The sequence below is a fragment of the Pleurodeles waltl genome, chromosome 8, assembly GCF_031143425.1.
Source record: "Pleurodeles waltl isolate 20211129_DDA chromosome 8, aPleWal1.hap1.20221129, whole genome shotgun sequence".
Taxonomy (NCBI): domain Eukaryota; kingdom Metazoa; phylum Chordata; class Amphibia; order Caudata; family Salamandridae; genus Pleurodeles; species Pleurodeles waltl.
The window spans coordinates 1,269,288,075-1,269,313,627 of NC_090447.1; the positions used below are offsets into that span (position 1 = coordinate 1,269,288,075).

A 25,553-nucleotide genomic window follows, 5' to 3' on the forward strand; every position below is an offset into this window, starting at 1 on the left:
ATGCAGGGAAACAAATGAACACCTTGCTCCCACAAACAGGGATCTGGTACTTGAGGCAGCTCCCTGTTTCTGGGAGCAATACCAGCTCCCACAGGATGGAGGGAGCCAGCTAGAACTGCGGGGGTTTTCGGGCTCCCCCCGCTGTCATGTCAAAGAGAGAGTTTGTTGCTGCAATGGTCTCTCCATGCAATTACTTAAATAGTAAAAGTAGCAAGCTGTTTATTACAAATGTTATAGTTACAGTGGATGCAGAGCGGAACAGAGTCACTTTTGGGATAATGGTCAAGACCTTGTGCTGTCACTCGGGAGGCTGAAGGTTTAAATATACTATCGCTTGGCAGTGTTTACTGGTGTTTTGACTGTTAAACCTTCCTAGTGTTGAGACATTCACCTTTCTTTCAAATCACATGCGTGGGTTGACTGCCATCGGTATGTCTGGAAGCATCAAAGTAAAGAGTTACCTATGGCCTAAAAGTTGAGGGTTCTACTTCAGGTGTGTCCGTGAGCATTTTCCTACTTTAAATTTCTTTTAAACTTCAAAAGTGTAAGGTCCATACTGAAAGGTGATCTTACTCAAATGTACTGCAAATATGTAATATTTGCAGTAAACATTTTGGCGAAAAAACTGTACATGGAGGGGGTGCCATATAGTTACCTTAGGGCACAAGTTATAGTATCTGAAGATACTATAACAGGTGAATTTCTATGGTTTTGTACATTTATCACGTGAACTATAACATCCATGTAACCTTTGGTTTTTTAGGTGAATTTCTAGGTTTTTAAAAAAAATATATTTTTCCCAACTATAACCTTTGGCTTTAAAAAAAATTATATATATCATGGCATGTAATGCAGTAGATTCACATGCTTTGCATAAGTTCGCAATCTAGTGTTGGGCATGGAGTGTTAGAAGTTGTTTTTCTTCTAAGAAGATTTTTGAGTCCTGGGATGGGGTGACTCCTCCTCTTGGTGATACTGAGCATGGGCATCGAGTCCTTTGTTAGATTGTTTTCCCGCAGGAGGGTGAAGTAAAGAGTGTACAAATGTATATGTACATATATAGTAAAGAAGTGAGATGTCCATGCAGTGTATGGAAAATGTCACTTACCCAGTGTACATCTGTTCGTGGCATGAGTCGCTGCAGATTCACATGCTGTGCACAGTCCGCCGTCTGGTGTTGGGCTCGGAGTGTTACAAGTTGTTTTTCTTCGAAGAAGTCTTTTCGAGTCACGAGACCGAGGGACTCCTCCCCTTTCGATTCCATTGCGCATGGGCGTCGACTCCATCTTAGATTGTTTTCCCCACAGAGGGTGAGGTAGGAGTTGTGTATGTTAGTAATAGTGCCCATGCAATGGAATGAATACGTATGTACATAATAAAGGTTAAAGTAATATATTTACAAATGTTCAGTATCTACTTCTAAACGGCTACAGGCTCCCGGGGAGGCGGGTGGGCGCATGTGAATCTGCAGCGACTCATGCCACGAACAGATGTACACTGGGTAAGTGACATTTTCCGTTCGATGGTATGTGTAGCTGCAGATACACATGCTGTGCATAGACTAGTAAGCAGTTATCTCCCCAAAAGCGGTGGTTCAGCCTGTAGGAGTTGAAGTAGTTTGAAATAATGTTCTTAGTACAGCCTGACCTACTGTGGCTTGTTGTGCAGTTAACACATCTACACAGTAGTGCTTGGTAAATGTATGAGGCGTAGACCATGTTGCTGCCTTACATATTTCGTTCATTGGAATATTTCCTAGAAAAGCCATGGTAGCCCCTTTCTTTCTGGTTGAGTGTGCCTTTGGTGTAATAGGCAGCTCTCTCTTTGCTTTAAGATAGCAGGTTTGAATACACTTAACTATCCACCTAGCAATGCCTTGTTTTGAAATTGGATTTCCTGTATGAGGTTTTTGAAAGGCAATAAATAGTTGTTTTGTTTTTCTAATTAATTTTGTTCTGTCAATGTAGTACATTAGTGCTCTTTTGATGTCTAATGTATGTAGTGCTCTTTCAGCTACAGAGTCTGGTTGTAGGAAGAACACTGGTAATTCTACTGTTTGATTTAAGTGGAACGGTGAGATAACCTTTGGTAAAAATTTGGGATTTGTTCTTAGAACTACTTTATTTTTATGCATCTGAATAAATGGTTCCTGTATGGTAAATGCTTGAATCTCGCTCACTCTTCTTAGAGATGTGATGGCAATCAAAAATGCAACTTTCCACGTTAAGTATTGCATTTCACAAGAATCCATGGGCTCGAAAGGTGGACCCATGAGTCTTGTTAAGACAATGTTGAGGTTCCATGAAGGAACAGGTGGTGTTCTTGGTGGTATGATTCTTTTTAAGCCTTCCATAAATGCTTTTATGACTGGTATTCTAAATAGTGAAGTTGAATGAGTAATTTGTAGGTAAGCGGATATTGCGGTGAGATGTATCTTTATGGAAGAGAAAGCTAGATTTGATTTTTGCAAATGTAGTAAATATCCTACTATATCCTTCGGAGATGCGTGTAACGGCTGAATTTGATTATTCTGGCAGTAATACACAAATCTTTTCCACTTGTTTGCGTCGCAGTGTCTAGTGGTAGGTTTCCTAGCTTGTTTTATGACCTCCGTACATTCTTGTGTGAGGTGCAAGTGTCCGAATTCTAGGATTTCAGGAGCCAAATTGCTAGATTCAAAGATGCTGGATTTGGATGTCTGATCTGTTGTTTGTGTAGTGTTAACAGATCTGGTTTGTTGGGTAGTTTGACATGAGGTACTACTGACAGGTCTAGTAGTGTCGTGTACCAAGGTTGCCTTGCCCATGTTGGTGCTATTAGTATGAGTTTGAGTTTGTTTTGACTCAACCTGTTTACTACATATGGAAGGAGAGGGAGAGGGGGAAAAGCGTATGCAAAGATCCCTGACCAGTTCATCCATAGAGCATTGTCTTGGGATTGATCTTGTGGGTACCTGGATGCGAAGTTTTGGCATTTTGAGTTTTCCTTTGTTGCAAATAGATCTATTTGAGGTGTCCCCCAAATTTGAAAGTAATTGTTTAGTATTTGGGGGTGAATTTCCCATTTGTGGGTTTGTTGGTGATCTCGAGAGAGATTGTCTGCCAACTGGTTCTGAATCCCTGGAATAAATTGTGCTATTAGGCGAATGTGGTTGTGAATTGCCCAATGCCATATTTTGTGTGAGGAGGCACAACTGTGTTGAGTGTGTCCCTCCTTGTTTGTTTAGATAATACATTGTTGTCATGTTGTCTGTTTTGAGAAGAATGTATTTTTTGGTTATTATGGGTTGAAATGGTTTTAGCGCTAGAAATACTGCTAACATTTCCAAGTGATTTATGTGAAACTGTCTCTGATGTATGTCCCATTGTCCTTGGATGCTGTGTTGATTGAGGTGTGCTCCCCACCCTGTCATGGAAGCATCTGTTGTTATGACGTATTGTGGCACTGGGTCTTGGAAAGGCCGCCCTCGGTTTAAGTTTGTACTGTTCCACCATAGAAGCGAGATGTATGTTTGGCGGTCTATCAACACCAGATCTAGAAGTTGACCCTGTGCTTGTGACCATTGTGATGCTAGGCACTGTTGTAAGGGCCGCATGTGCAATCTTGCGTTTGGGACAATGGCTATGCATGAAGACATCATGCCTAGTAGTTTCATTACCATTCTGACTTTTATCTTTTGTGTTGGATACATGGCCTGTATTACTTTGTGAAATGTTTGAACCCGTTGTGAACTTGGAGTGGCAATCCCTTTTGCTGTGTTGATTGTCGCTCCTAAGTATTGCTGCGTTTGACACGGCAAAAGGTGTGACTTCGCGTAGTTGATGGAGAAACCTAGCCTGTGAAGGGTTTGTATGACATATTTTGTGTGCTGTGAACACTGTTTTTAGCGTGTTGGTTTTGATTAACCAGTCGTCTAAGTACGGGAACACATGTATTTGCTGCCTTCTGATATGTGCAGCTACTACTGCCAGGCATTTTGTAAAAACTCTTGGCGCAGTTGTTATTCCGAATGGCAACACTTTGAATTGGTAATGTATTCCTTGGAATACGAACCTTAGGTATTTCCTGTGTGAAGGATGTATTGGTATATGGAAGTACGCATCTTTTAGATCTAATGTTGTCATGTAGTCTTGCTATTTGAGCAGTGGGATTACGTCTTGTAACGTGACCATGTGAAAGTGGTCTGATTTTATGTAGGTATTTAGTGTTCTGAGATCCAGTATTGGTCTCAGAGTTTTGTCCTTTTTGGGTATTAGAAAGTACAGTGAGTAAACTCCTGTGTTTTTTTGTTGAATTGGTACTAATTCTATTGCATCCTTTTGTAACAATGCTTGAACTTCTAGTCCTAGAAGATCTATATGTTGTTTTGACATATTGTGTGTTTTCGGTGGGATGTTTGGAGGGAATTGGCGAAATTCTATGCAATAACCATGCTGGATAATTGCTAAGACCCAAGTGTCTGTTGTTATTTCCTCCCAAAGTTTGTAAAATTGGTTTAGTCTTCCCCCCACAGGTGTTATGTGAAGGGGGTGTGTGACTTGTGAGTCACGGCTTATTTTGAGGGGTTTTGGGGCCTTGGAATTTCCCTCGATTTTTTGGGAATTGGCCCCCTCTAAATTGTCCCCGAAAACCTCCCCTCTGATATTGACCCTGGTAGGTAGGCCTTGTTTGTGAGGTTGTGGTTTCTGTGGGTTGACCTCGAAACCCTCCCCTAAAAGGTGTTTTCCGAAATGTGCCTCTGCTCTGCGGGGAGTAGAGTGCGCCCATGGCTTTGGCTGTATCGGTGTCCTTCTTGAGTTTTTCGATGGCAGTGTCTACCTCCGGCCCAAACAATTGCTGTTCATTAAACGGCATATTGAGCACAGCCTGCTGGATTTCCGGTTTGAACCCCGAAGTGCGCAGCCATGCGTGTCTTCATATTGTGACTGCAGTGTTTATTGTCCTTGCAGCTGTATCTGCTGCATCCATGGAAGACCGTATCTGATTATTTGAGATACTTTGTCCCTCTTCCACCACCTGTTGCGCTCTTTTTTGGAACTCCTTGGGTAAGTGTTAGATGAAATGTTGCATTTCATCCCAATGAGCCCTGTCGTATCTTGCCAAAAGTGCTTGAGAATTGGCAATACGCCACTGATTTGCTGCTTGTGCTGCAACCCTTTTTCCCACAGCATCAAATTTGCGGCTCTCCTTGTCTGGAGGTGGTGCGTCGCCTGAGGTATGAGAGTTGGCTCTCTTACGAGCTGCCCCCACAACTACTGAGTCTGGTGTTAGTTGTGTTGTAATATATATTGGATCCGTGGGCGGTGGTTTATATTTTTTCTCCACTCTTGGAGTTATGGCTCTGCATTTAACTGGATCCTGAAATATTTGCTTCGAATGTCTTAGCATTCCTGGGAGCATAGGAAGGCTTTGATACTGGCTATGGGTGGAGGATAGGGTGTTAAAGAGAAAGTCATCCTCAATTAGTTCCGAATGTAAGGAGACATTGTGAAACTCGGCTGCCCTTGCGACCACCTGTGTATAGGATGTACTGTCCTTAGGTGGTGACGGTTTTGTAGGATAAGAGTCTGGGCTATTATCAGACACTGGAGCATCGTAGAGGTCCATGCATCGGGATCATCCTGACTCATTGTGGTATGAGCTGGTGAGTGCATTAGCGGTGGAGTTGCCTCTGGTGATGCATGTGTTGATGGTGGTGGAGAAGGTGGCGGGGTTGTTTTCTTTGCCACCTTTGCCTGTGGTTGCTTGTCTTCTTGTTGAAAAGCAAGCTTCCTTTTAATCTTGATTGGGGGAAGAGTGGTTATCTTCCCTGTATCCTCATGAATATGAAGCCTTCTCTGCGTGTAGTCAGGCTCTCCAGTTTGAAGCTCTTCTCCAAATCTATGTAACTGGGTGGTTAACCCTTGTTCCTCTGTATAGGAACTGCTTTTCGGCTCCGAGGCTGGATGTTTCGGCACCGAAATCTTTTCGGAACTCTTTTTGGGCTCCGAAGAAATTTTCTTAGGTTTCGGCACGGTGTCTCGGTGCCGAATCTCTTCGGTGCCGCTGTCTCTGTGCCGAATTTTCTCGGAGCCGCTCTCTCGGCTCCGAGGTTGCTGAGTGGCGGTATCACGACCGGAGTCGGATGACTTCGACACCAGCATGCCCTTTTTTGGTGCCTTGGGTCGGTCACCTAGTCTTTGGGTTGAGCCATGGCCTGTTGGCGGTGGCATCCCCTGGGCTTTTGTGGACTTTTCGTGAGTCCTTATTTTCGACGTCTTACTCACGGTTGTTGTTTCTTCGGCGTCGAGTTCTTCCGAATCCGACTCGTGGATGGAGAAAGTTTCTTCTTCCTCCTCGAACCGTTGTTGACCTGTCGGCGTGGATGCCATTTGTAATCTCCTGGCTCTTCGGTCTCTCAGCGTCTTCCTTGACCGAAACGCTCGACAGGCTTCACACGTATCCTCCTTGTGCTCGGGGGACAAGCACAAGTTACAGACCAGATGCTGATCCGTATACGGATATTTGTTATGGCATTTTGGACAGAAGCGGAACGGGGTCCGTTCCATCAGTCTTGAAGTCGCACGCGGTCGGGCCGACCAGTCCCCGACGGGGGATCGAAATTACCCCGAAGGGCCACCGAAATTACCCCGAAGGGCCACCGGAGCTCTTCAAAATTCGGTGTCGATTTGTTCTAACTAACCCGATACTGAACGCAACAATACCGAAGTTTTTTTCCAAAATTCTAACTAACTTTCCGACCCGAAACACGGAGCGAAAAGGAACACGTCCGAACCCGATGGCGGAAAAAAAACAATCTAAGATGGAGTCGACGCCCATGCGCAATGGAATCGAAAGGGGAGGAGTCCCTCGGTCTCGTGACTCGAAAAGACTTCTTCGAAGAAAAACAACTTGTAACACTCCGAGCCCAACACCAGACGGCGGACTGTGCACAGCATGTGTATCTGCATCTACACATGCCATCGAACATACATATTTACAATACATAGTTCTACAACGGCAGCAGGCTTCCGGGGAGGAGGGAGGGCGCATGTGAATCTACAGCACTACATGCCAAGAACCGATGCCTACTGGCTAAGTAACATCTTCTGTTTGATGGCAAATGTAGCGGCAGATACACATGCTTTGCATAGACTGTAAAGCACTCCCCTCCCCAAAATAAGCAATGGCTAACCTGTAGGAGGTCGAGTAGTTTGAAATAGTGTTCTAAGCACTGCCTGTCCAATGTTTGCTTGTTGGTGAGATAACACATCCACACAATAGTGTTTAGCAAATGTGTGTGATGTAGACAATGTGACTGCTTTACATATGTCTGCCACTGGATTTGTCCTAAAAACTGTTTTGTGTTTTTTAATTTGACAGAAAGATTCTTAAGTGAATGCTTGAATTACACTAACTTCTTAAAGAAGTGATGGCTACTAAAAAAGCAACCTTCCATGATAAAAAAAATTTGAAGAGGACAACAATGCATGGGTTCAGATGGGGGCCCCATAAGTCTTGCGAGTACAATGTTAAGATTCCACACAAGGGCTGGTGGAGCTCTACCTGGAATAATCCTTTTAAGACCTTCCATGAAAGCCTTTAAAACAGGAATCCTAAGCTGGGAATTATGTTGTCTGTTTTGGAGGTAAGCAGCTTTTGCTGTTAAATTGTTCCTAACCAAGGAGTATGCAAGATTTGCTTTTTGTAAGTGTAGCAAATAGCAAACAATATCCTGCACTGAAGCTTTAAGTGGGTCAATGTTTTTAGGCTGAGAACAGTAGACAAAACGCTTCCATTTAGCCGCAAAACACTGTTGGGTTGTGGGTTTGCGTGCCTCTTTTAGAATATCCATACATTCAGATGGAAGTTGTAAGTAGCCAAATTCAATGATTTCAGGAGCCAAATCGCCAGGTTGATTATGCTGGGATTTGGATGTCAGATTTGACTTCTCCTTTGAGTCAACAGATCTGGTCTATTTGGTAGTTTGTTGAAGTGCCACGTCGGAGCTACGAGTTTTAGGGTGAGCGAGGTTTGTTTGTTTCATCTTTTTGATCAGAAATGGAATTAGTGGGGGAGGTGGAAAAGCCTAAGTAGATATCCCTGACCAGTTCATCCATAGAGCAACGCCCTTGCATTGCGGGTGTGGGCACCTGGATGCGAAGCTTTAGCATTTCGCATTTTCTTTAGTGGCGAAAAGTCTATTTGTGGTGTTCCCTACATTTGGAAGTACTGCAAATCACTTGTGGGTGAATCTCCCATTCGTTTATTTGTTGTTGCGTCCTGCATAAGAGGTCCGCTAATTGATTGTGTATCCCTGGGATATACTCTGCCACTAACTGAACATGATTGAGAATTGCCCATTTACAAATTGTCTGTGCTAGAAGGGACAATTGAGATGAATGTGCCCTCCCCCCTGTTTTTGCAAATAATACATTATGGTCATGTTGTCTATCCTTATTAACACTGTCTTCTGTGTGATTTGTGTCTGAAAAGCTTTGAGTGCTAGGAATACGACTTGTAATTCCAAGTGTTTTATGTGACAAGTCTGTTTGATTGAGTCCCATTCCCCCTGTATAGTGAGGTTGTTGAGATGAGCTCCCCAATCACTGATGCATCTGTTGTGATTATGGTCTGAAAGGGCTGCCCTATTGATAGGTTGGTGTAATTCCACCATCACAGAGAGTGGCAACTTTTGCAGACCAACAACACTAGATCCTGAATTTGACCATGTGCCTGAGACCATTGTTGAGCGAGACATTGCTGTAGTGGTCGCATGTGGAGTCTCAAATTGGGTACTATTGCTATGCATGAAGCCATCAACCCTAATAGTTTTATCACTAACTTTACTGTGTAACTGTGGTTGTATTGTAGTTGTGATATGAGATTGTGAAATGCTTCAATCCTGACTCGGTTTCAGTACGCCTATGCTCATTTAGTGTTCAGAATTGCTCCTAGATATGGAAGTATCTGTGATGGTTGCAGGAGATATTTAGAAATTGATAGTGAATCCTAGATTATGTAGGCTGTTTATAGCGTACTGAGTATGTTGTTGACAAATCTGAAGCGTACTGGCTTTTATGAGCCAATCGTCGAGATATGGGAAGACATGTATGTGCTGTCTTCTAAGGAATGCTGCAACCACGGCTAAGCATTTGGTAAACACCCTTGGTGCTGTTGTTACCCCGAATGGTAGCACTTTAAATTGGTAGTGTTTTCCTGCTACAAGGTATCTTGGATACTTTCGATGTGCTGGATGTATGGTAATGTGGAAATAAGCATCCTTGAGGTCTAATGGTGTCACATAATCTAGTTTTTGTAGTAGGGGAATGACGTCTTGTAGAGTGACCATATGAAAAATTTCTGAAAGTACACATCAATCAATCATGTGTTTGTTAAGCGCAACTACTCACCCATTAAGGGTCTCAAGGTGCTGCGGGTGCGGGGTGAGCATCCATCCAAGGTGGTTCTTCAAAAAGCCATGGCTTCATCTCCTTCGTGAAGTTGAAGGGGGGGGGTGTAGTTCGTCTAAGGTGGAGCGAAAGGGCGTTCCAGGCTGTGGCTGTGAGGTGGGAGGAATAGTGCCCCCCTGTTCTAGGTTTCTTGATGCAGGGTACTTATGCAAGAGAGCTGGGCCGAGCGTAGGGTCCTGTGGGGTACGTGGAAGTTGAGTCGCCTGTTCAGTTAGGCTGTTCCGGTGTTGTGGAGGGATTTGTGTGCGTAGGTGAGGATCTTGAAGGTGATTCTTTTATCTATGGGGAGCCAGTGAAGTGTGAACAGGTACTGAGAGATGTGGCAGTGTCAAGGCAGGTCAAGGACCAGTCTGGCAACGGCGTTCCGGATGTTCTGTAGTTTACGGGTGAGTTTATTGTTGATCCCAGCATGGAGCGCTTTGCCGTAGTCCAGTGTGCTGGTAATGAGGGCGTGTGTGACGGTTTTTCTGTGTTTGAGCGGGATCCATTTGAATGTCTTGTGGAGGGTGTGGAAGCAGGTGGATGTGACCAAGTTGATTAGGAGGTCCATGTTGAGTTTGGAGTCCAGGATGATCCTGAGGTTACTGGCTTGGTTTGTGGGGGTGGGCGGGCTTCCTGTTCGAGTTGAGTTGAAGGCGGCTGTTTTTCAACCAGTTGGCAACTGCTCCACGCATTCGCGGAAATTGTGTCTGGCTGTGTTGGGTTCGTTGGATAGAGAGAGGATGGGGTGGATGTCGGCGTAGGAAACGATGATGATGATTCCGTGGCTTCCGACTGTCGGCCAGCAGGGCCATGCAGACGTTAAACAGAAGGGGCTGAGGGAGGACCCCTGGGGAACTCCGCAGGTGGTAGGTGTTGGGTCCGAGAAGAAGGGGACGAGTCTCACTCGTTGAGTTCTGCCTGAGAGGAAGGATTGGATCCAGTCAAGGGCTTGGTCTCGGGTGCCGGTTTCGTGAAGTCTGCGTATCAGGGTGTGAAGGGAGACTGTGTCGAAGGCTGCCAAGAGGTCAAGCAGGATGAGTGTCGCCGTTTCTCCCTTGCCCAGCAGGGAACAGATGTCTCCTGTTGCGGCCAGGAGGGCCGTTTCGGTGCTATGGTTTTTTCTGAATCCGGTTTGGGAGGCGTCACAGAAAAGTGGTGAGATGGCTGTTGATTGCTTTCTCGATGACTTTCGTTGTAAATGGGAGATGAGCCTGAACATTTTGAGGATGGTGGGGTCTACCAAGGTTTTTTTTTTTTTTTTTTTGAGGAGGGGGTTGATCTCGGGTGCTACCAGTTGTCGGGGAAAGAGGCGTCAGCTAGGGAGCGGTTGATGGTAAGGCGTAGCTTGGGGGGTGATGATGTCAGCGGCTCTGTTGAAGATGTGGTGGAGGCATGGGTCACTGGGGGCCCCGGAGTGTACGGACTTCATTGTCTTCAGTGTATCTTCGGTGGTGAAAGGGGGGGGGGAGGAGTAGGTTTGGTCCAGTTGACAACTGGTCAACACACCCACCCACATCACGGGTCACACTCTAGACCCCCTCTTCACTGCAAGCAACCACATCTCCTTCAGCCACACCACCGAACTCCACTGGACTGACCACCACTGCGTCCACTTTACATTCAAGAAACACACCGAACACCACCGCACCCCACTACCACCGCTGGGGCAAAGTCACGAGGACCAACTAACCAGCACCCTCGCCAAGAACCCGCCGACCGACGCTACCGACCTGGACTCCGCACCCATCAACCTCCAACAGTGGATCCTCAACAGCGCCAACATCCTGGCCCCACTCAAGAGACCTACATTCAACCAAGAAAAGAAAAAAGCAGCCTGGTTCACAGACGAACTGATCACCTCCAAAAGCACCTGCCAGAAACGTAAGAAAAAATGGCTTCTCGAGCGCACACCCGACAGCCTGGCAACTCACAAGGAAGCCACCCGCAAGCACCACCAACTGATCCGACTCGCCAAACGCTCCCATTTCACAGAACGCCTAAACAACAACACGCACGACAGCAAGGAGCTCTTCTGCATCGTGAAGGAGCGCTCCAACCCCAGCGCCAACTACGTCCCACCGTCCCAGAAACTCTGCGACGCACTCTCCACCTTCTTTTACCAGAAAATTGCGGCCATCCACGACAGCCTCAACATCACACCTCTGCCAGAATCTGCCCCCGGCAACTCCTCCAACCGCCTCACCTCCTGGACCCACGTAGGCGACGTCGAAACCCGAAAGACCATGAACTCCATCCACTCAGGATACCCCTCAGACCCCTGCCCACACCACGTCTACAACAAAGCTGACTCCACCATTGCCCCCCATCTTCGCAAGATCATCAACCTATCCTTCGATACTGCGACCTTCCCGGACAGCTGGAAGCACGCCGACATCCAAGTCCTCCTCAAGAAACCCAAGGCTGACCTCAACGACCTCAAAAACGTCCGCCCGATCTCCCTCCTCCCCTTCCCAGCGAAGGTCATCGAGAAGATCGTCAACGCCCAGCTCACCCACTACCTCGAAGACAACTCCATCCTAGACCCCTCCCAATCCGGCTTCAGACGAAATCATAGCACCGAAACTGCGCTCCTCGCTGCCACAGATGACATCAGACAGCAAATGGACAACGGTGAGACTTCAGCCCTCATCCTTCTAGACCTCTCGGCGGCCTTCGATACAGTCTGCCACCGCACCCTACTAACTCGTCTCCACGAAGCCGGAATACAAGACAAAGCCCTCAGCTGGATCTCATCTTTCCTCTCCGGCAGAACCCAGAGAGTCCGACTCTCACCCTTCCGCTCCAAAGCCACCAACCTCATCTGCGGCGTCCTCCAAGGCTCCTCGCTAAGCCCAACGCTGTTCAACGTCTACATGGCACCCCTCGCACAACTGGCCCGTCAGCACAACCTCAGCATCCTCTCCTACGCCGACGACACCCAGCTCATCCTCTCCCTCACCAAAGACCCACACACCGCCAAAGCCAACCTCCACGAGGGATTGAAATCCATCGCCGAATGGATGAGAGACAGCCGCCTAAAATTAAACTCTGACAAGACGGAAGTCCTCATCCTCGGACACACCCCCTCGGCCTAGGACGACTCCTGGTGGCCCACCGCACTGGGACCCCCCCCCCCTACTCCAGCCAACCACGCACGCAACCCCGGCATCATCCTCGACTCCGCCCTCACCATGTCCAAACAGGTCAAACAGTCTCCTCCTCCTGCTTCAACACCCTTCGCATGCTCCGTAGAATCTACAAGTGGATCCCGACGGAAACCAGAAAAACTGTGACCCAGGCCCTCGTCTGCAGCAGACTGGACTACAGCAACGCTCTCTACACAGGCATCCCAGCAAAAGACATCCAACGACTCCAACGCATCCGCCCGCCTGATCCTCGACATACCTCGCCGATGCCACATCTCCCACCACCTGAAGGACCTCCACTGGCTCCCCGTGGACAAGAGGATCACCTTTAAACTACTCACCCACGCGCACAAAGCACTACACAACGCCGGACCCGCCTACCTGAACAACAGACTCAACTTCTACGTTCCCTCCGCCAACTCCGCTCTGCCAACCTCTCCCTCGCCATCGTTCCCCATATCCAACGCAAGACCTCCGGCGGCAGATCCTTCTCCTACCTCGCCGCCAAGACCTGGAACTCTCTCCCGACCTCCCTGCGCCAGACCCAGGACCTCCTCACCTTCAGGAGACTCCTCAAGGACATGGCTCTTCGACCGATAGCATCGTTGTGTGCGATGGAAAGAGCGGAATTGGCGAGGGTGGCGATGAGCTGGTCGTTTTCTTCCCCAGCTTCTGCAAGATGGCTGGTGCTGGGGGCTGAGGACGGTGGGTGTGTGGAAGGTGAAATGTCGGTCCATGGAAGTTTGGAGGTGCAGCTGAAGGTGAAGGAGGTTCCTGTTGTGAAGATGGGGTCCAGGTTGGGTCCTACTAAGTGCGTTGGTTCCGTCACGATCTATCGGAACCCTATGCTGTGGAGGTTGTCTAGGAGGGATGCGGTGTTGGGGTCTTGTAGGTTGTCGAGATGGAAGTTGAGGTCTCCCAGCAGGGTGTAGTTGGTGGCTGTGATGGCTTGTGTGGTGATGCAGTCAGTGACTGAGTCGGCGAAGAGTGTGCGGGTCCAGGTAGGTGGTAGATGAGAGTTCCCCTGAGGGTGGATGTCAGACTGCTCTGTAGTTGGAAATGAAGGTGTTCCATCAGGCTTGTGGGGTCTTCAGAGTGTGTGCTCAGACCAATGTTAGACTTGCGGACGATGGTGATTCCCTCCCCCCCCACACCCTCCCCCAACTTTCCAGGGAGTCTTTCCTGGTGATCTTGTAGCCTGTATAGATTGAGGGGTCTGAGATCTAAAATTGTTCTGAGAGTATACTCTCTATAGGTACTATCTCTATGGCTCCTTTGAGCAGTAGTGATTGTACTGCCTGTTTTAATACAGCGAGATGCTCCTGGGTACGTCTGTGTGAACGAGGAGGAATGGTTGTTGGAGTGGAAGGGAGTTCTAGACAATAACCATGTTGGCTAATTGATAGAACCCACTGATCTGTTGTGATGTTGTGCCATGGTGGATAGAAATCTACCAGTCTTCCTCCCACAGGAGATGTGTGCTCTGTGGGAATGGGGAGAAAGTCACTGTCTGAGTTAAAGGAACCTCTGGAGGTGGATGGTTTACCTCTTCTTCTATTGTTGGATCCTCTGTAGGAGCCTCTAAACGATTCTCTTGTATAGAATTGTGAGGACTGTTTTTGTTGGGAGTCTGCTGTTTGGCAGGCAGATGCTTTGAAACACCTAAACTGTGGTCTATGAAAACTACTCCTAGTGGGTGTGGTATATAATACACCCATTGCTTTGGCGGTATCAGAATCCTTTTCAAGTTAGTCTATTGTTGTGTTAACTTCTGGGCCAAATAGATGTTCTTTGTAGCTTAACCAGGCATGTTTTCTATTAAGAACACTGGAATGATCTGGCTGCTGAATCAGCTGCATCCATAGCAGATCTAATAGCATTATTAGATATTGCTTGCTCTTCTATGATTATTTGTTGTACCCTCTTTTTGGTGTTCTAGAGGAATGTACTAAAAGAGCTCATCCATTTTATCCCAGTGTAGCCCATCATACCTAGCCAAGAGAGCTTATGAGTTGGCTATCCTCCAATGATTTGCAGCTTGGGAGGGTACTCTTTCACCTGCTGCATCTATTTTCTTGCTTTCTTTGGCTGGAGGAGGAGCGTTTCCTGTGGACTGTTAACCCTTTTCCTTGCTGCGCTAACAAGAATTGAGTCAGGTGGTAATTAAGTTTTTATAAACACTGGGTCTGAGGGAGGAGGTTTACATTTTTTATCTTCCCTAGGACTGATAATTTGGGCCTTTACGGGTTCCTGGAAAATAACAGAAGAAAGTCTGGGCATTCCGGGAAGCATCGGAGCACACTGATATTGCTTATTAGATGCTAGTGTGTGAAAGAGGAAGTCTTGTTCTATTTGATCTGTGTATACATCTGCATATTATGATATGGCTATTACTTGGGTATATGCAGTAGTGTCTTCTGGTGGGGAACGCCTAGCGGGATACAAGTCTGGATCATTTGGAAGAATGGGATCTGGATCATATATATCCCATGGATCTTTATCCTACAGGTCATCACCAAGATCATCCCTATGTGGTGATCATGAGGATGTTTGTGTGGACAACTGTTTCATATGTGGGTGATGATGTAGAAGGAAGAACAGGTGAATGTGGTGGTGAAGACGGTTTGGGTCTTGTGGCTTCGTCCTGCTCTTTATCCTTGGAGACCTTTTTGGTGGAGGTGCATCCTTTAATGTATGTTTAAAAGTTAATTGCCTCTTAACGGACATAGGAGGACAAGCAATTATCCTTCCTCAGTCCTTTTGAATGTGTAGTTTTCGCTGTTTAGCAACCATGATTTCTAAAATAGGTTGTATGTCCGAACTTTTGTGGGTAGAAGTAATTTGCTTGCTAACCATGTCCTTAGACTCCAAGGTTTAAGTATGGAGTGCTTGGCTTGAACAGAAAACATCAGCTCTGAAGGTAGTGTTAATTAATTAGGCTCCAAAGCTTTCCCTTCTGATTTTCGGCTCGATTCCAAGAAAGATGCATCAGTGTAACTGGTCGATACTGAATGCACTTTAATCTTTGTTCTCATTGCCAAACCCGAAGGTTGGCCATCCGGACTTCCTATTCGAATCCAACCATACCCTGAAGGCAGGGGAAGACCAACGACTAGTGCTGGAGTCGTTTTAACAATCTGTGTGTGGTGCGATGGGGCAGTTGTACTCATGTACTATGCCAGAGGTCCGTAGTGGCTATCATCATCGGAGTGTTGATCGGAGTCTGAGTCTTGGATGGAAATGCTTCCCCTTGTCGAACCTCGTCCTGGGCATGTTCTTCACTGAAGATATAAGGTGTGTCTTCTGTGGACTTGGACAAGATGACGAGCTCTAAGGTCCCGGAGAGTCTTTTTAGATCGAAATGATCTGCAAGCAACACAAGTTTCTTCTTGATGATCTGGAGCTAGACAGAGATTACACATGGAATGTTGATCGGTGTTTGGAAATTTAGTGTGACACCGTGGACAGAATTGAAACGGAGTTCGTTCCATCAGCCCAACATTGAAGTAGGCTCTTAACGGGCCAATCCCTTGTAAGGGTGAGAATTCGATCCAGACAGTCTGAATCGGATCAACTATAGATGGGAAACGCGATCGTAACAATACCAACGTTATTAAAGAAAGGTAGAATAAAGTTCAGAAATACCGAACCGAGATCCACCGGAGCGGAAACCCGTCCAAACTCAAAGGCAGAAAGAAAACAATCTAACAAAGGACTCGATGCCGATGTGCAGTTTCACACACAGTAGTCACTCAATCCCATGACTCGAAAACCTTCTTCGACGAAAAACAACTTGACAACTTGTGGCGGACCTATGCAAAGCATGTGCATCCACAGCTACACATGCCATCAAATCTGAATATTATATATATATACATATATATACATATATATATATATATATATATATATATATATATATATATATATATATATAGTTACATACCCAGTGGACATCTGTTCGTGGCATGTAAAACTGTAGATTCACAAGCTTTGCATAAATCCGCCATCTAGTGTTGGGCTCAGAGGGTTGCAAGTTGTTTTTAGTCTAAGAATCTTTTGGCATCACAAGATTGAGGGGTGACTCCTCTCTGTGATTTTGCACATGGGCATCAAGTCCTTTGTTAGACTGGATTGTAGGTTACCGTGCCGTTCTAAGAATGTCCATACATTCAGACGGCAGTAGTAAAGATCCTAATTCTATGAGTTCAGGAGCCATATTGAGTGTTCTGGATGTCTGATTTGACCTTGTTTTTGAGTCAAAAGGTCTGGTCCGTTGGGACGTTTCTGGTGAGGAACCATAGACAGAGCCAACAGTGTAGTGTACCAAGGCTGGCATGCTCATGTGGAAGCTACAAGGATAATTGTGAGTGATGTTTGTCTCAGTTTGAGAACCAGAAATGGAATGAGTGGGAGAGGTGGAAAATCGTGAGCAAATATCACTGACCAGTTCACAGAGCACTGCCCTCGGACTGAGGGTGTGGGTATTTGGATGAGAAGTTTTGGCATTTTGAGTTGTCTGCGGTGGCGAAGAGATCTATTTCTGGTGCTTCCCACGGGTGAAATTATTGGTGAAGCACTGGTCAGTGAAGTTTCGATTCATGGACTTGTTGCTGCATCCTGCTTAAGAGGTCTGCAAACTGACTGTGCACCCCTGGGAGATATACTTCCAGTAAATTAATGTGGTGGTAAATTGTAAATTTTCAAATTGTCTGACCAAGTCGGGACAGCTGAAAAGACCGTGCCCCCACCCCGTTTCTGTAGATAATACATGGCTGTCATGTGGTCTGTGCAGACTAGAACCACTTTGTAGGAGAGTTGAGGTAAAAAAGCTTTGAGTGTTAGAAAGACTACCTGTAACTCCAAATAGTTTATGTGAGAAGTTTGTTCAACTGGATCCCATAACCCCGGTATTGTGTGGTTGTAAAAATGAGCTCTCCCACCTGTCTGTGATGCTTCTGCATTCAGAGTGATCAAAGGTACAAGGTCTTGAAAGGGCTGCCCACTGGAAAGGTTAGTGGGATTCCACCATTGCAGAGTGTGTCAAGTCTGGAGGACTCGCGGTTACCTAGTGGTGGTCGCTACTAAGTTATAGTTAGGACAAAGTTTCTATAGAAAGAGTATTTTTTGTTTTGCTAATAAATTTGGTGCCGTTCAACAGATCTTCACGAAATTTACCAAGAAAATGTAATGGCCAATTTAGCTGCTATCCGGAAAAGTTTTGAGATGATCCGTCAAGCAGGGGCTGAGAAAAAGGGGTTCTAAAAACATTTCCCCCAATCATTTTTCCAGAGGGATTTTGAACAGCGATAGTGACAAAACCACTGGACGGAATTACAATAAATTTGGCAGAACTTTAGCTTTTGGTCCAGAAAGAGCCCTTTTTGTTATTTGGAGTAAATCTGTTCAGTAGTTTGAGAAATTAAAGGAAATCCAAATTTGTACATATAGAGGCTCAAAGGATTCGTGACCCCTCCCGATCTCGTGCTGAGATCTGATTGGCTGACAACACTTCAACAAGGAAATCAAATGTCAGCCGTCGCAGAACCCCACAGCCCCTGGGAACACCACCTCCCCAGGGCTATATTTAAATAGTGTGCAGGGGGACCACTACCTCCCCAGGAACCTCCCCCGCAGCCCCAAGGACCACCACCCTCCTCTGGGCATTGATTTGATCTGGTGCCGGGGCCACAGATATGCGTGCAGGGAACAGAGATGAAAGCTTTGATCCAGCAACCACGTAGCTGCTGTTAAAAGGAGCTGCCTGCTAGGTGGAGAAATAGGACCTCGGGGGAGGCCTCGAGGATCCCCTGCGCTCCCAGATAACCTGTAAAGGGCAAGTTATAAATTTAAATAAAAATCTGCAGGGAATGCTGGGGAGCCCTTGAGGGCTCCCCTGCAGTCTCAGATTGCCCATAAAGGGCAAAAAAAATATTTAAAAAAAAATAAAACTCAATAACTCAAGTGTGAAGGTAACATTTTTCCAGGTGAATACTTGCCAGTCGTCCTTTTTACCTATAGCTGTATTGTGATGTAAAAAGGGCACATGTTAAATGCTACTTTATTTTGACAACTCATGCCAGAATAATTAAACACACACAATACGAATAATTTTAGGTTTGCGGTTCAGATTTGTCTTGAGGAAATCAATAAATGTGGAAAAACATGGATATATTGTCCTGCCCCGCTTACCCATAAGACATAAGACATTTCCCGTGGAAATGAGTTCACATATCCAGTGCTTTTGAAATTGTCTACTTCTTATACATCTATGGCACTTCATACTTTAAGACCCACTTGTGGCCTTCCTGTAGGATTCTGCTCAATTCATTTAGAGTGGTGTTCAAAACCTGGCAGGAGACACTGAGGTTGTTAGCCATAGAACAGATGCAGTCTAGCATCTTTCTTGATTTTAGTTTCTCGATGTAGGTTTGTAAAAACTGTTGTAATGATGGTATCAACACAGATTTTAGAATCAGATGGACTGCTTAGTCCTACCACTTTGATGTAGTACATCTGCTAAACACATTCACCTGATCTTGGACTAGGAGGACATCCATGTTTGTGCTCCAACATGGCAATTGGCTTAATCATCAGCACGGATTTCAAACACTGCGCTACTTCTAGCATGTTTTCTCCACAAAAAAAACAACTGTGATATGCCTAGGATAGTGTAATGCTAATGTTTCAATTTGTTTTCTGGCATCACTGACCCACCACATACAACTGTAGTCCCAGGTAGTGCCACAAACTTCAGTGGCTTATGTGCAGAGAACTGCTACCAGATTGTGTAGGACTTTGGCCAAGGTCTCGGGGTCATGCATTACTTGCTGGCAAGATTAGACCTTGCCTGTGTCAAAGAAGACAATCATTTGACGATGAGGTGCCTGCTGTTTCTTTAGGACTGGAAATTAAACGTGTAAGTCAAACAGACGTATGGCATCCATCCACTCTCCTCAATGCATCTGTGAGCAGATCTGATGACATAACAGCAGTGAAAATATGGCTTGCATCATCCACTTGTTGGCCATCTTGAATGGGCAATATTTACTTTGATCTTGTTTAAGAACATTTAGCAACTAATGAGCAACGTTCTTCACACTGTGGCAAGCTAGTCCATTTCAGATTCTGTTCTTTCTAAGAAGCAAGTGTATTACTTGAGGCAGCTGGTGTAAAAGAGGAGTTCTCTGTAGTTTGGGTACCATAGGATGAAAGAATCACTGAAATTTGAATGTACAGCTGTCTATATTACCTAGAACCTGTCTGCTATAGCGAAGGTCCGGTGTTAGGCTTCCCCAACACCAAGATTTTCAAGTGATGGACACAATTTGGAATGCTACTGTTGAGTACGTATAGGGGCCCTTCCTCAGGTAGCCGAGGGCTGTGGGTCATCTTAGCTTTCTTGGTCTATTGACAGATCTTCAGATACTGTTGTACCTGCTTGTTGAACTTCCAATATTGTATACAAACCTGCAGATGGTGCTGACCCTTTCCTCAAGTCCAAGTACATTTGTAAATGTAATAAACTCAATATCTGACTAACCTGATTGTGATGGCACAAGGCATGACGGTAAAGAATTCAGTCGTCATGAAAATAATGGCCATGTCAATCATACTCTGCTGATTGTCCTTTATTGTACATGTTTGGAAAAAGGGTGTATTTTCCCCATGACCAAATGTAATTTGTAGTACTGATTACCAAATTATAATCATGAAAAGACAGAAAACCCTTGTGATGCCTTTAAGCATGTTTTCTTTACAAAACAAAGAGACTGCAAGGTTAATTAAGTACACTGTCAGATCTCACATCCTTTAAGTGAACATAATATACTCTCTTTCATAGAGAGAAATTAGCATTTTTGTTAGATGGACTAGAGAAGGTGAGTACATATCCAATTAGAAACGTAATCATTTTGGGACAAGACCAGCACTAGAGAACATTTAGGGTGGGTCAAGTCGACTCAATTTCTAGGATAGTGTAAAATTTAGAAAGAAGTCTGAAAAACAAACTAGCAGTAGCTACTAAACAACAAAATTACCAAAATCAATTGCAGAACTACAACAGAATAAAACAGAATAAAATGGCTACAAACCTGGAACTAAGCCAGCACCTGCGGCACTTCCCATAGATTGATGTGAAAACAAGGCTTGAGAAAAGGCAGACAAGTTTGATTGGGACATGTTATTCAGTCTAGAAGTGGATCCTCCCTTCGGAACAAATTCACTTGCAGTAGGATTTGGGGCCTATTAAAAACATCAATGAAAACGTTTTTAAAAGTTGAGATTTAACCAAGAACCTTACTGCCAACAAGCATTATTTTCACTTAAAGAACAAAATGTGATTTGTGAGTTAGAGACTTAACAAATACATAGACAAATGTATTTAGATTAAAAACTATCATTGGATTTATGACATTTTACATTTATAAAAAATGAAGACTATCATATTTACATTCCATTCTCAGAAGACTAGTACAAAAACGCTGTTAAGTTAGACTGTGATGGTGATATTACTAAATTTAACAGAACTACCACAGGTAAAAAAAACAAAAAAAAAAACAGAGTTAGAATAGAAGAAAAACGTTCCACTGCAGTTCTCTTGCATTGCTACATATTCAAATACTTGAATAATTTCTCATCAGCTTTCTGGCAAGGAGGAGGTAAAGGACTGGAAACAAGCAGTAGTCAAAATCTAAGCAATTACTCAGTGTTTTGTAACCCATCGGCATTATTTTAATATCAAAACTTAAGACAATGAGGTGGATGAGCTTTAGTACCACTTTCTCAGGGGGCACTGTGCTTTCTAACATTCAAGGCTCTAAGGTGAAAGTATGTTGGCCTTCATAATGGGAAGGAATGAGGATTCCATGTGAATCTATGAAAAGGTAGCTACACTGTAGTCACAGGTCAATAATTTTCTTCTCCAGCACTAGATCCTCCATCAATTCAATTAATAACAAAAAAAGAGTATCATAAAAACAGTGATGAAGAAATGAAACCAGTATAATAAAAACAACTGAGGAGGGAATGAAACTAGTATAAAAAACAGGGAAGGATGAAACGGCTCACTTAAAACAAGTTCCAGATCTCCAACTGCCTAACTATAGATTTTCTTCTTACCTGAACGCCCAGGAAATAGTGTCATGTCTACCATGCAGCTGCTTTGCAGCTAAACACTAAGGGTCTCCCTGCTGCAGCAGCCAAGCATCTGACAGTCATCAGTTGCAAAAGCATCACAGAACGATGCAAGCCGTCCACCAATGTGAGGACTTCAAATATATTTAAAAACCTTTATCATTAGGGAAGGAGACCAGCCTTTATGTCTAATCACAATCTAAAGTTAGATGTCAACAAATTACCATCTATTAAATCCAAATAAAACTGAATGTATACTGGTCACCCCTCAAGAAAAAGCAAATTTAAATCTAACATTCTTGAAGGACTAAAAGTGTGACTTTCCAGCTGCCAAGCCAATCCTGAAATCTTCTTAACGCCTCACATTACCCACCCAGCTAAAAGTGGTAACTTCTTCCTCCACACTCTAAAAAGCTTAAAGACAGAGAAAATGGATGCTTTTGGTCTCTGCACCCAGTCTAGAACTCTCGGTACCTGCCTTATCATCAAGACACTTGTATTAATACCACATGTAGCTTTATCAACGGCATCTAGGGCACAGCATAAGGAATTAGAAGTTATGGTTTGGCCCTCTTGAACAATTTGCTGTCCTCTTTGGCGGCGAGCCTCTGGGAGAAATTGGAGGAGCTCCTCCACTTCATCCCAGTGAGCCCAGTCATACCTAGCTAGTAAGGCCTGTGAATTGGCGATACACCATTGGTTAGCTGCCTGTGCTGCCACTCTTTTGCTGGCAGCATCTATCTTTTTATTCTCCTTGTCAGGAGGAGGAGAGTCCCCTGTGGACTGGCTATTGGCACGTTTTGTGCAGTGGTGACTAATATATAATCTGGAGGGACCTGTGACCTAATGTATAGTGGATACTGGATCTGAAGGAACAGGCTTATATTTCTTATCTACTTCAGGGGGTGATAACCCTAGAGCGGACAGCCTCTTTGAAAATTTAGGCAGTTTGATGAAGGATGCCAGGGAGCATTTGGATATCCCTAGACGTATTGTTATCGAACAGGAAGTCCTGTTTTGATAGGATCCCTGTGTGATCTCCACTTCGTGGAAAGAGGCTGCTCTTGCTACTACCTGCTGGCAGGATGTACTATCCTCTGGTGGTGAGGGGCGTGCAGGGTACAAGTCTGGGTCAATGGTTAGTATCTGGTCAGGGTCCTAGGTGTCCCATGGATTCAGGTCATGCAGTGTCCCACACAAATCTTCCCCAGTACATTAAGGGGATCCCTGAGGGGTATAATCTCCTAAAGTAGGTGAGGTAGGTGAATGAGGAGGGGTGGGAGAGAAGAAGCAGGTGGGGTGGAGAAGGTGAGTCAGTAGGAGGAGGAGGTGAAGGCTTGTGAGGTGTGCTGGTGGCCTTTTCCATAGTAGTCTTCTTTGGAGGTGAAATGTCCAAAGCCTTTCAGAAAGAGTTTCCTCTTGAAAAGTACAGGGGAAGAAGCAATAATGCATCTTGTACCCTCCTGGATATGGAGGTGGCGCTGAAGAGTGTCCATAGTCTCCAAAATGAGTTCCACAGGTGAAGGTGTAGATGAAAACTGACTTAGAAGTCGTCATGGCGGTAGGCGGTCACAACCGCCATACAACTTGCCATTGTGTAACATTGTTGTCTTTCTGCTCCGATATTTTTGGTTCTGTGGTTTTTGGTACCAAAATGTTCGGTCAGTGCAATTTTGTTGGTACCGAAACAGAGGTGGTAGCTGGTCAGCTCGGAGCAGAAGTCCAGACTGACTTGGCAGCGATGTCTTAAACTGTAGTTTGAGAGGTTGGAGCCGAAGACTCTGTCTTTGTCTCGACTATTTGAAAAAATGACTGTGCAAGACAGAATTTGTGGGTGGGGGGAGGAGGAATGGTTGGGGGGATCAGTTTCCCCTTTGTGCACCCCAGCTCCATGCAGCTTAACTCAGTCTCTAGGGAATTGCAACACCGTATACCCAGTTGACACTTGCCTAGATCAAGGAAAAGTCAAAGTCCTCTGCTAGGTCAGGAAAGTGAATTCCTGCAACAGCTATGATGCAGAAGAGTTGCTGTTTTGACCACGACACCCCCCCCCAAAACAGGGGGAGTGAGTAAGTTCTGTTTCACAGTTAAGCTGGTGGGATATCAATAGATTATTATACTATAGTATTTATTTATCCATTTGGTGGTGTTATATACGTTTTCTATGGTGCTCCATTTTGCATGGATTTAATAGTGAACTGATAGATACGTATACTACAAATTATGCAAGGGTATGTATACACTGTGCTCTATCCATATATAACATGCCGTAGCTTGGTAATGATGATTCTAAACTATTCTGCAATGTGTTTTGCATATTAGGCTCTCTTCCTCACCACAGACTAAGTTCCCACCAAGAAGCCAGGTGAACAGTCATCACACAAATCTTGGCTCAGCATGCAAACAGTTTTAGGATGCACATCACCATAACACAAGACACCACATACACTCACAATCCATACACCAAAAACGTTGTGTACCACCTGCAACCAAGATATGTCCAATTGCCCTTAATCAAGGTCTCATCATATCAGAGTTTCCCAACAGGAACATCGCATACCATCTAATCCAGACTCTTGGCCTAGCACACACCCTTCCCTTCATTTTCTCTTCTGTAAGGTAAAGGTATAAAGCTTATGATGTTGAAGGATTACACTTTTCAGCTAGTTGCTGAAAATTAGGTTTGATTTTTCTAGATTACAGAAAAGAAAAAAAAAGAAAAATCAGTAAATGTTGACATGCTTTTACCTATAGCAGTTACACATGTGATTAAACTTTTTAAAGGTGTCTAACTCCATGAAAGATATCTCTCAGTATTTCATGAAGACACATTTGGATGATGTATGTAAGAGAAGGCAACACATGTTTTATCATGGACTGTCCCTTGAGATATACAAGCTTTTTCATTCAGTTTATATCCTAAGGCTGTTAAGTGCTTGTAACTGCGGTCAAGTTCTGTCACACATTTTTCTATTGATCTGCGGAATTTTAACACAAAATTATGGTTTATAAAATTAATGTACTAAAAACAGAATCAAACCAGGAATACAAGCTCTATTTCAGAAGACAAATGTCAGTACATACTTACCACAGTGTAAACGTGGAAATATATGAACGCTTACTCACTTGTAATGCTGGTTCTCTCCATGATTCACTCTCCCCACCAAGTACCATCATCTGAATACCTCTCATGGCTGGAAGGACCTCCGAACCCTTTGAACAAAAAGGAAATAAAGTGAATGTTACTACCCGCAAAAACTACAGTTTTATCAAAAGTATGAAAACAAATCTTTGGAATGCTATCAAAATGATGAGTGTATCATTCAAGTAAACATGTCCATTATCCAAACATGTGTTAATTCATGGCTGGGAAATGTGCAATGAGATCTTCTGAAATGTCAATAGCAACAAGTTTACGCTTTATATACATTGATTCTTTTTCCATCAATGAACACATTTCTCAAAATCTTAGAACATGGAAGGTAACAGAAAGCCCTCAATCGCATTTTTGTATCAGGGATAGAAACTGAAGGAAACAAGAATTTTATAGTAAGATTTGTTTTCTGGATCATTGACAATTTTCCAATGTTGGTGGCCATGGTTACGATCATACTGTGAAGATCCACTGAAGCCACAAGTTTAAGGGACTCACAACGAGGACATTTTGCATTTTATGAGACAATGATTAAAGGACCACCCCCCTCCAACCTCACCCCCCCCCCCAAAAAAGGAGAGAACCTCCCACTGTTTTCACATGTAACAGACATTTATGTCATACCATTGATACCAACCATTGGTTAGTTCTTATTTTACAATATGGGTACAATGACTGCTATTA

The 25,553-nt window shown here is 44.6% G+C and overlaps 1 protein-coding gene across 2 annotated transcripts in view; it reads right to left on the bottom strand.

The window, feature by feature from the left end:
• PAN3 (poly(A) specific ribonuclease subunit PAN3) overlaps positions 1–25,553 on the bottom strand; it is a 620,383-nt gene that overhangs the window by 467,849 nt on the left and 126,981 nt on the right. For both annotated transcript variants that reach the window (XM_069202205.1, XM_069202206.1), the window contains exons 6-7: positions 24,842–24,928; positions 20,674–20,824 (exon numbers count right to left, since the gene is read on the bottom strand). In XM_069202205.1, coding sequence (XP_069058306.1) covers positions 20,674–20,824; positions 24,842–24,928 — 238 coding nt within the window. The remainder of the gene's footprint in view (positions 1–20,673; positions 20,825–24,841; positions 24,929–25,553) is intronic.